We start from the raw sequence: 11129 nt of genomic DNA, 5'->3' as shown, positions 1-11129 counted from the left end.
TTTATTAATCAAAGACATTGATAGCTGCTGTTGAGAGCTTCTGATCTCTACATCCAGCTGGGAGCAGCACGTGGCTGACATGCTCCTGGCCAGAGGCAGAGGAGCGCCACAGTGTGTGTGGTCTGGGTGGCCGGTGGAAGGGTCAGGGAACAAGTGTCATGGGCCTTTTCTTCTCTGATTGGCTATGAGTGGTGGTTGCCGCTGGCCTTACTCAAACGGGCACTGACTGGCAGGGCAGGGTCTGAGTCCCCAGGCCAGGCTTTGGTGTGGGACCCCAAAAGGATCCCAGTCCCTCATCCCACAGGGCTCACTCCAAATAGATGGCGTGTACCAATGCCACACAGAAGAGGGTGGGGTTCACGTAACAGGAGGTGGCACAGCAATCTGTGTGCGGGTCCCACAGGCTTTGGCTGGAGACCACCACATCCGCCTGCCCCTTGCTCCCAATGCTGACAGAGCACACGATCTTGTAACGGGGCGGAGTGACAGCCTTTACCAGGTCCCGGATCTCCACACTCAGAACAGTGGCCAAGTGGGCACATAGAGCAGGATGGTAGGCCACGCTGGCCAGCTTGGAGGGCAGGTGTGCCTGCATCAGCTCCTCTGCCTGGGCACAGGGGAATTTCACCTCGGGCCTGGCTGACCACAGGGGAACCTGAAATCAAGAGAGGAGAGAGATAAAGGGTGTTTGCAAGAAATAGAATGTGGACTTGAAGCCTATTATGCCGGATGTGGAGCAGAAGATGGAATGGAAGATGGATACAGAGCCTGGGACCCAGAAGAGAACTCTAGAAACTGTAGTGCTCTGTATGGCAGAATTAACCCCCACCTATAACGAGGCCTTGCGGCCCGTGGCCCTGATGCATGCCTCTCACTGCACCTCCAGCTGCGGGCCTTACCTGCTCCTGGATGATGCTGACAGGACAGCCATGGCTCACTGGGGGCTGCGCCTTTGTTTTCGAAGATGTCCGACTCTGAAGCGAGGAAAATGAGTGTAGAGATGAACATCGTGAATGCCCTCGAGTGTCTGGGGCCAAGTTTGCCTCAGCTGACCCTCACACAGAAGGTGATTCAGGTAAACATGGTGAAGGAGTTGGCAAGGGAAGACTGGGAAGTTGGCAGGATCTCACTGGAGCCAGTTGGCGCTCACCTTGCTGGGGTCCTGACAAAAGGCTGCAGGACAAACTTCACTCAGAATTACCACCACCACCACCACCCCCCAGCGAGGGACAACAAAGGCTGGGGCATCCATCCACCAGCAAACTCGCTCCTCACTAGCTAGGGTGTAAGCCCCCAGCACTTGTAGCCTCCCCTGGGTGGGCCCAGTGAAGCCATCAGAGACACAGCAAGCCCTCCTTGCACACAGAAACTTCCCACAGGAGTAGCAGGTATGTGTGTTGGGGTGGGGGATGATTCAGGTGGCATATTGAGTCCACTATGTCCTCTCCCTTAATGCTCACAGTCATTAAAGAGCAGGAGCTCCATATATTTGTGCCAGTACTGAGATTTGAGTGGGGGGATTTTACCAGTACCAGGCCAGTACTCAAGTCCTGTCCCTTGGCTCTTTTGCCCAAGGCTAGCACTCTACTAGTTGAGCCACAGCTCCACTTCTGGCTTTTTGCTGGTTAATTGGAAATAAGAGTCTTATAGATGAGAGTCTTTCCCCAGGCTGATTTTGAATTGCAATTCTCAGATCTCAGCCTTCCAAATAGTTAAGGTTACAGGTGTGAGCCTCTGGCACCCATTTTATTGCTTTATTTTTTGCCAGTCCTGGGGCTTAGACTCAGGGCCTGAGCATTGTCCCTGGCTTCCTTTTTACTGGCACCCATTTTATTAAGTAAGAAATGAATACTCAAGAGGTAAACTATTGGTGGAGAATGGTATTCTTGCATGAGGGCTGGCTCAATATTATATTCCTTCCTCACCCCATTCCTCAATATAGTACAGGATCAGGCCAGTCAGCCTTGTACTGGAGACGGGTGATGGAAGCCACACACCTGTGGGCTAACTTCTACTATCCTGTAAAGGGAAGATAGAGCTGTCCTTTTCCTCCTAGGATGGCATCCAAGAGCACAGGGAAGGAATTGTGCTTGTGCTCAGCGCAGGGCCTGGCCCATGGGCAGCGCTCTACAGGGTTTATTACCCTACCCTTCTAAGGGGAGCAATGAGGCCCTGAATCTCCAGATAAATGTATCTTTTCCTCCAAGAAATCCCCAGAATCTCTCTCCTGTTTCTGTTCACTAGCACTGAAGTCTGTCCCAGTTGCTCCTGAGGTAATGCCACAAAACAAGGCAACCTTACCTGGTACTCCCTTGGTGAATCACCTTATTCTCTCTCTCTCTCTCTCTCTCTCTCTCTCTCTCTCTCTCTCTCTCTCTCTCTCTCTCTCTCTTTTGGCCAGTCCTGGGCCTTGGACTCAGGGCCTGAGCACTGTCCCTGGCTTCTTCTTGCTCAAGGCTAGCACTCTGCCACTTGAGCCACAGCGCCACTTCTGGCCATTTTCTGTATATGTGGTGCTGAGGAATCGAACCCAGGGCCTCATGTATACGAGGCAAGCACTCTTGCCACTAGGCCATATCCCCAGCCCTGTCTGTGTCTTTTACTCTCAGCCTCTCCTTGGGGAGTGTAGTGCCTACTTCCACTCCTCGCCCTGCTGCAATCTGGCCTCTGCTCCCCACCCCCCTCAGGTGGCTTCAAATAAGGCCCCTGGGGTCCCCAGTCTCCCAGGCACCCCTCCGTTCTGATCCTTTTTTTTTTCTCAATGATGTAAGAATTTCTCTCTCCCCGATTGCCCTGCGAACTAAGTAACTCATGCACTTCAATATTTAGCAAACCTTTCCAGACTTGCTTGGGAAGGGTTTCCGTTGTTTTCGTTGTAGTTGTTTTGCCAGTCCTAGGGCTTGAACTCAGGGCCTGAGCACTGTCCCTGTCTTCCTTTTGCTCAAGGCTAGCACTCTACCACTTGAGCCACAGTACCAGTTCTGGCTTTTTCTGTATACCTGGTGCTGAGGAATCGAACCCAGGGCTTCGAGCATGCTAGATGAACACTCTGCCACTAGGCCACATTCCCAGCCCCTCTGTTGGGTTTTGAGGGACTTGACTCTAGGGGTTATCCTCCTGTCTCCCGGGGATGGGGGCTGCAGAGGCTGTTAGGGCCCACTTGGAAGGCCTGGCCCTCGGCCTGGCATACAGCAGACCCTCAGAACCTGGAGTTTTCATTCTGTCTGGTTTCTACAGCCAAAAAATGGCCAGGAAGAGGGAGGATGGCCTTGTTCTCGAAGCCCCTCCACCCACTCAGGCTGTGGGCCTCCATGGGGGAGCCCCTGCTGCTCACCTTGAGTTCCCGCGTCAGCCTGCGTGCAGCCAGGAGGCCGCGGAGGCTGACCTTGGCAGCTCCTGCCTCTGAACTTCCAGGAGCACGGCTGACGCCCCTTCTCCATGCAGAACCTGGTGAAGGAGTGCTGCTCCCTTGGCCAGCATGCCCAGCCACCTGAGGAGACATAAGTGGAGAAGAAGCGGCCACCATGCTAACCAGGGTAGTACTAACCCCAGGGTGTGTTTGGACATACTGGAGCACACTAACGCTTCCTCACAGACTGCAGATTAAAGTATTGACTATTGGGCCTAGCACATAATAGGTGACCAACAAATGCTTGCTGAAGAAAATAAAACTCATAAAAGCAGTTCTCAGCTGGGTGCTGGTGGCTCATGCCTAGCAACTCAGGAAGATGAGATTTGAGGATCACAGTTTGCATCCATCCTTGGTAGGAAAATCTGTAAGACTCTTGTCTCCAATAAACTACCAAAAAAGCCAGAAGTGGAGTTGTGGCTCAAGTGATAGCCTTGAGTATAAAAAGCACAGGGAAAGTGCTGGGCCAGGCCCTGAGTTCAAGCCCCAGGACAGATGGACAGACACACACACACACACACACACACACACACACACACACACACACACGGAGCAATTCTCTAAACCCTAATCACTAATCAGTGAAATGAACCTGGTAATCTTACCCTGCAACGTGGTTACAAACATTTTGTGTGTGTGTGTGATCTGGAGGGTTGAATTTAGGGCCTCACTCAGATGAGGCAAGTACTTTGTGACTAACCTACACTCCTCCCTCCCCTAGCCCTTCTTAAATCTTATTTGGAGATAAGATCTCAATAAATATCCCAGGCTGGCCTTAAGCTTGCCATTCTGTCTCATTCTCTGAGTAGCTGAGATTATAGACAAACACCACCATGACCAATCACATTTAAAAATCAATTTAAATTAATAGATGCTTAAGTAGAGCTCACCACACAGCATGTATTCTTCTTCTAAATCCTTCCCAGATATTAACTCTTATGTCACCTTTTCAGATGAGGAAACTGAGGCATAGAGGAAGTCATATAGTTTGGACGGGGCTGGATCTGAATATGCCTAGCAAACAGTAGGAGTCCAATAGTTGCTTTATGATGGAGCAGATATATATATATATATATATATATATATATATTTTTTTTAGGCTTGGTAATACAGAAGATGATGCCAGCTGGCACCTGGAAAGTTCCGTGCTGAGATCTGGTTGTGAAGGAGTAGCTGAGGAGTGGTATGTAGGAGGTAGGATGAGGAGGGGTAAGGACAGGAGGACCCAGGAGGACCCAGGAGGACCGAGCAATGACAGGAAGCAGAAGAACCTTCAAGACACTCCCTGGACACAGTCCCCATGGCCTCTCCCGAGGCAGGGAAGGGCCCTGGGGCACTTGCTCTTTATACAGCCGTGAACTTCCTGTAGTCAACCTTGGCTTTCAGAAGCCCCAACTTGGCCAAAGAAGCAGGACTAATTGGTCATCAAAGGAGGGGAGGAGAAATGCTGGGCCAGCAGGAGGCTTCCTTTGTGTGTCTCCTCAACCCCCACCCCCACTCCTGGCCTAGCAAACCCTGGCAGTGCCCCCTTCCTTTCCGCCAGACTTCCCTGTGGCCCAGAGCTCCAGTGTGATAGCCAAGCCATCTTGGCTTTCAATCCCGGTTCTGACACTCATGGGCAGAGGTCAGGGGGCAGCTAGCTATTCTCCTGGTTTCCTATCTGTGCTTTGGGCAGTGGTGGTGCCTCCTGGGAGGGTCACGAGGCCGGCTGAGGACAGTGACCTCCATAAAGTATGGGTGAGACGCCTGGCTTGACATGGCTGCCCAGGCCATCACTAGACTTGCTGCTAGCACTCCTCCCCTGCGGTGGGCAGACAGCGCTTCAGATCCCACAGCCCCTTCCCCTCTGGAACGTGCATTCGGTTTTCCCAGCAGCCCCACGAAGCAGAGGCAGATAGGAATCCCACCTCACACCGTGGGAACTGGGGCTCAAAATGGGCAAGGCTTCTCAGCATATCAGATCCAAACCTGGGGAGTTTTGAACCCAAACCTCTCCCCTAAACTGTACATGATGGCAGTACCTGAGCACTCTCAAAGGCTACCAGCATCATGAGAAGCCTTTTCTCTATCCGACCCCCAAATCCCATCCTGTTTCAGGGTAGCAGGTGCCAGCTTTGCCCTAACTCTAGGGCAAGCCTTTTGGTTCAGGGCCTTTTTGTCATCAGTGGCTTGGGGACAGAACCTCCCTTCTCTGATGAACTGAGCATCTAAGTGAGCTGTGGTCCCTAGGGCACAGAGCACGCATGACAGCGACTCCAGCCTCCTTCTCACTTTCTTCCCATTGGCCCAGGAGCTAGAGGCTGTGAAGGTCACGCTCTTGTCTGGAAACTCCTGGGAAATCTTGTCCTTGTTCTGACTGGCCTTCTGGGACATCATTTCTGGCAGGTGGCTTTCATACACCAGCTCCTGGGAACAAGAACAGGACAGAGTGACTGTAAAAACAAAAACAAAAACAAACAAACAAAAAAAAACACCAGAGATTCAGACAGATGTGTATCCCAAGTTGCAGAGATTATAGGTGGGTGCCACCGCACTTGGCTTTCTCAGCCTCTTGTATTCATTTACCTATTGGACTGTTCACCTCTTTCTCCTGTGTTCTGCTTCTTTTCTCCTTCCCCTCCTCCATCATCTAAGAACCACATCCCCACTCCCACTGTGGGGCTCCCAAGGCTTCCTGTCAGGCTCCAACAGAGGAGTACAGTATGCCCATCATACCAAGCAGGATGCAGAGAATGGATGCTGCTCCCTGGCATCCCTACCTCCTGGCCTCTGTCACAGGGCCCATAGTCATGGGAAATTCCCCCAGTTCCCTGTGGCCATTCAGAGAAAGATATAACTCCTGGGACTCAGGGGTAGCCCTTGCCAGCCCAGGCCTCCGTAGAACAGCATCAAGCAGCACCCTTGCTATCATCTGGGCACCATCCTTGTGCCAGTGACAAAACAGATATAAAGACAAAGTAGAGAAGAACCCCAGCTAGAGGTATGCACTCCAGGGATAAACAGAGACATGCTTGAAAATGCGCAGATGTATATTCCCAAGTGGTGTGAACACCTGCTTCCACTGTTGCCTGCACAAGGCACAGATGTGCACATTCTGAGAGGCAAAAATCGACACGCTTGCAGACTCACATACCGTGTACACAGAGGGATGTGTGGTCTCTGGGATGACCATGCACACCTAGCTCTGAGCTGCGGCTGTACACAGCACAGGGGACAGTCACTCAGAGGGACAGTCAGTCACCTTGCATATCTCCAGAGGGAGAAACGCACATGTCCACAATGGGAACACATTGATGGAGATGGGTACTCATTCACATAGCATGTGTGATCCATGTGCAGGCACACAGATGGGTGTGAGTGCAAGAAACACAAATGGACAGCACCAGTGTCACACAGGGCATCGTCACAGTCAGAAAAGGACAGCCACACATAGACACTAGTGCCCTGAAGGCCCTGTGCACAGATAGCCAGTAAACAGCACATTCAGGAGATGACAGAAATGGGAGAGAACAGCATCAGCACTCTCCGTTGGAGGCATACTTACATCTTGGGGTACTCACACCCTTCCCTGAGGCCCCCTGAGGCCCCCTAGCTCTGGGGGCTGCAGAATCATCCATACAGAGGAGAGTCACCTTACCCCAAGATAACATACCTCACGGACGTTGGAGAATGGGTCCTCAGGGCTCAGCTGGGCACTGACAGGAGCCCAGGCACCCAGAGCTGACTGTCCTGTGGGCAGCTTAGGTACACCCTGCCAGGCGGCAGCCTTTGTTCCTCCCCGATCACCTCCCCTGGGGATCAGGAGAGAATGATGGCCAAGCTCTGATTGGCGGGAGGGGCAGCCAGGCAGCAGGAGGTGCCCAGAGGTGACTTCAAGGAGAGATGGGTTAGAATGACAATGACAAGACCTGCTTTCCGAAGCCTGTGAGCTCCACACAGGTGGAATACAGATAGGAAGGCGTGCTCAGCACAGACATGCTGGTGCTCTGCTGCCCCTGCACCTCACACCTGCCCACTCAGTCCTCACAGCAGCAAGCCCCTGTCCTCAGTTCACATGTGAAGAAAGGGAGACAGAGGGACTCACCCAAGGTCATGCAGCTAGGAACTTCCACATCTGGGACTTGAGCTCATGTGGTCTAGGTTCTAGACACTGGGAGCAGGTTCAGTCTGAACCTTGTTGTGTCCCCTCTCCCCTGAAAAGCATCCAAATACGCAAGGGATTATAAAAAGCCCTCCTCCCCCAAGACATTTATCCTTTCAGCCAGTCATCAAATTTGCCAGCACCTCGACCTTCAACTTCTGGCCTCCAGAACCCGGAGAAGTAAATGTTTGTTGTTTATAAGCTTCCTAATTTATGATAGTTATAGAAACTTGAACAGAGAGAACATGATTAAAAGCACATTCTAAGGAAAGGAGGGCTTCCTCAGAAAGACCACACAGCTAGAGTGCAGGAGCACTGTGGTATACACATCTGTAATCCCAACACTTGGGAGACTGAGGCAGGAGGATTGAGAGTTCAAGGCCAATCTATGGGCAATGTCAAGAAAAAAGGAAGAGAGAGAAGGGAAGAATTGGGGAGAAGAAGAAGAGAAGAAGAAGGAGGAGGAGGAGGAGGAAAGAAGGGAGAAAGAAGGAAGGAAGGAAGGAAGGAAGGAAGGAAGGAAGGAAGGAAGGAAGGAAGGAAGGAAGGAAGGAAGGAAGGAAGGAAGGAAGAAGGAAGGAAGGGAAGGGAGGGAGGGAGGGAGGGAGGGAGGGGAAGGAGGAGGGAAAGAAGGAAGGAAGGAAGGAAGGAAGGAAGGAAGGAAGGAAGGAAGGAAGGAAGGAAGGAAGAAGGGAAGGGAAGGAGGGAGGGAGGGAGGCTAGCTAGTGAGCTTGTGTAGTGATAGCTTAGAAGTCATTCAGAAGCGAAACGTGGTAAAACTCAAGTGTAACCAATGCAAGTTGGTGTGAGAGAAAGGGCAGTTGAGGTAGGTTCCTATGCTTCTGGCTTGGTGAGTTGTCTGACTGGAAACTGCACAGAGAAGATAAATTAGGGGATAGAGAAACAGTGAGCATTCAGCTTGGGAGCTATTGATCATGGAGACTGGAGGGACACTAGGACAGTTAGCAGGGATGGGCTGTGATTGGAAAGGTTGTCATTCTTTCTAAGGAGTGGGACAAATGCTATGCTAGTCCTAGGAACTGAACACAGAGTCTGGACACTGGCTCTGAGCTTCTTTCAGCATTCTACCAAACCACTTGAGCCACAGCTCCACTTCCAGCTCTTTTGGTAGGTTAGTGGAGATAAGAGTCTCATGACAGGCTGGGAATATGGCCTAGTGGCAAGAGTGCTTGCCACATATACATGAAGCCCTGGGTTCGATTCCTCAGCACCACATATGGCCAGACGTGGTGCTGTGGCTCAAGTGGCAGAGTGCTAGTCTTGAGCAAAAAAAGCCAGGGACAGTGCCCAGGCCCTGAATCCAAGGCCCAGGACTGGCAAAAAAAAAAAACCCACAAAAAACAAGTCTCATGACTTTCCTGCCTAACTGGCTTTGCACTTCAATCCTCATATCTCAGCCTCCTGAGTAGCTAGGATTATAGGCCTGAGCCACACCAGCACCCTGTTGTGATCATCTTTTATTATGAGTGATAGAGGCTGTCATGGCCCCTCCCACAAGTCTGTGAGCACTGACCATGGTTTTGCACACACATTTTTAGCACATCCTTTCTTCGCCTCTGGGCTTCTTACTGAGGGCCTTTGGGGCCAAACTCGAGCAGCCAGGGAGCTGGGATCTAAACATCAGTTTCTTAGTTGTGATGACTTAAGGACATTGTCTGCTCTCTCTCCTGAGCAGTCACCTGCCCAGCAACACACCCTGAGATAGCCTCCTCCTCCCTATCCTTTCTCGCCCCCTACACCGTGAACTCATTGGGATTGCCCATCCAATGAATGCCTGTGCCAGAGCTTCCTGGGAAGGAATTTACCCCCAAAGCCCCGGCCCAGGCTCTTGGAGTTTCAGCTTTCACCTCTGGCAAGTGGAGAGCACACTATATGCTGTGCTGGCTGGAAGGCAGCACCTACAGAAGCTACCAGAAAACTCAGGACTATGCCCTTCTCCGTTCCCGGCCCCTCCCTTGCATACGTAGTAGGTGCTCCAGAGAGTCTCCCCTTCCGCAAGTTTCCCAGAATGGTACAACTTTTTCTTTCCTGCCAATCCAACCCTAAAGGTAAGCTAGCCCTCGGGCTTAACCATATCTGGTTCTCTGCTGAACACCTGCCAGGTGGCCTTCTCCTCTGGCAGTCCAGGGCTCCCTGGGGACTTCCTGATGAAAGGATGGGCTAGAGGTGACATATGGTCTGGCAGATGGATGTCTGGGTTCCTCTAGGGTAAATAACAAGCACACTTGTTTCTATGCACTGGCCCAGGGTGGCTCCGACGTCCTATTGGTGATCCCCACAGACTGCAGGTTGTTTCCCTATGGACAAAGCTGGGCCTCAGACAGCATGGGGTACTTTCCCAGGGCCCTCAGCCAGCAGTATGAGATTCAGGACAGAAACCTCAAGAGAGGGGAAGCCAGAGCCCAGGAAGGCTGGAATGTGCCACACCTCCCTCTAATGCCCCCCACCATGCCTGGAAGACATAGCTTAGATATATGTGGTTGTGATGAACCAAAGAGTCCCAGAGGGAAAGAAAGTCCAACTTCCTGAAGGCCACAAATCCCTTTAGGGCATTTTTGCAGCAGCAGCTTCGCACATGGGGGGTCAGGTAGGTAATGGCAAGTAAGCAAAGATTGGGATCAGTGAAAGAGCAAGCCTTTTCTCTTCTTGATCAGAAGGTTCCTGGTAGCTCAGAGCCACTAATGTATTAAGAATTACCTAATTAAACTCTGTGTGTGTGTGTGTGTGTGTGTGTGTGTGTGTGCCAATCCTGGGACTTGAACTCAGAGCCTAGATGCTCTCGCTGAGCTTTGTTTTGCTCAAGGCTAGTGCTCTATCATTTGAGTCACAGCTCTACTTCTGGCTTTTTGGTACTTAATTAGAGATAAAAGTCTCACTGAATGTCCTGCCCTGGCTGCCTTTGAATCTTGATCCCCAGACCTCAGCTTCCTGAGCCACCAGTGGTTAGACCAATATGATTCTGTTATTCCCACACATTCTTCCAAACTACTCCATTCTCTCACTCTCTGAACTCAATGCTCACATCTAAAGAAAGCTTGTCCTGGGGAAATTTTAGGCTCTTAGGGCTTCCTCTGGAATGTCAGGTGAGAAAGACCAATGGTAAACACCTACTATATGCATCAGCATATATTCAGTGCCTTCAGTGTACTTTAGTATAGGTTATCTCAAAGGCGGGGTTGAATAGTCCCACTGGACAGACAAGAAGACCATCACCAATGTGTGTTGACTGTTAAGGTCACTGGACAAGTGGGATTAATCCTTGACACTGGAACTCAGGTCCTTTCTCCATCACCCAAGGCCCAAGCTGCTTCCCCATCCTTCTATAGTATGGCCAGTGCAGATCTCAGAATGTGTCAGCCTAGTGACACTAGATCCGTCACCTTAGCGTGAAGTGAAGGAAGCACCTAGAGATCAGCTTACTAATTCGAGGGCCAATGAATTATTCATACCACCATTAACTTGGAGGCCCTTCTAGCCTCACCTCTCTTTCTCGCACTTAGACCCTCAGATCCTGGCTCCCCCAAGCTCTGCAGCCCTGTGCAAGCCCCTAGTGAAGAG

General features: G+C 51.3%; 1 protein-coding gene across 1 annotated transcript; it reads right to left on the bottom strand.

Moving 5' to 3' along the window:
• Positions 1-7386, bottom strand: LOC125355680 (dynein light chain Tctex-type 4-like). The gene is made up of 6 exons (XM_048352120.1): positions 7322-7386; positions 7062-7200; positions 5681-5815; positions 3335-3490; positions 900-974; positions 1-655 (listed from the first exon to the last, which is right to left on the bottom strand). The coding sequence occupies exons 1-6, from the start codon at positions 7384-7386 to the stop codon at positions 308-310; spliced, it is 918 nt and encodes a 305-aa protein (XP_048208077.1). The 3' UTR covers positions 1-307.
• Between the last annotated feature and the right edge of the window lie 3743 nt (positions 7387-11129).

Source organism: Perognathus longimembris, chromosome 7 (assembly GCF_023159225.1).
Source record: "Perognathus longimembris pacificus isolate PPM17 chromosome 7, ASM2315922v1, whole genome shotgun sequence".
In the NCBI taxonomy this organism is placed as follows: Eukaryota; Metazoa; Chordata; class Mammalia; order Rodentia; family Heteromyidae; genus Perognathus; species Perognathus longimembris.
Note: the sequence above shows the minus strand (reverse complement) of the source record. Positions and strands in the feature narration are given on the sequence as shown.

Coding starts and splice junctions, on each gene's coding strand:
- LOC125355680 (XM_048352120.1), bottom strand. CDS start 7,386: ATGTCTGTGCTGAGCACGCCTTCCTATCTGTATTCCACCTGTGTGGAG. Junction 7,201..7,321: donor GAGCTCACAGGCTTCGGAAA/GCAGGTCTTGTC, acceptor CCTGATCCCCAG/GGGAGGTGATCGGGGAGGAA. Junction 3,491..5,680: donor CCTGGGCCAATGGGAAGAAA/GTGAGAAGGAGG, acceptor ATGTCTCCTCAG/GTGGCTGGGCATGCTGGCCA.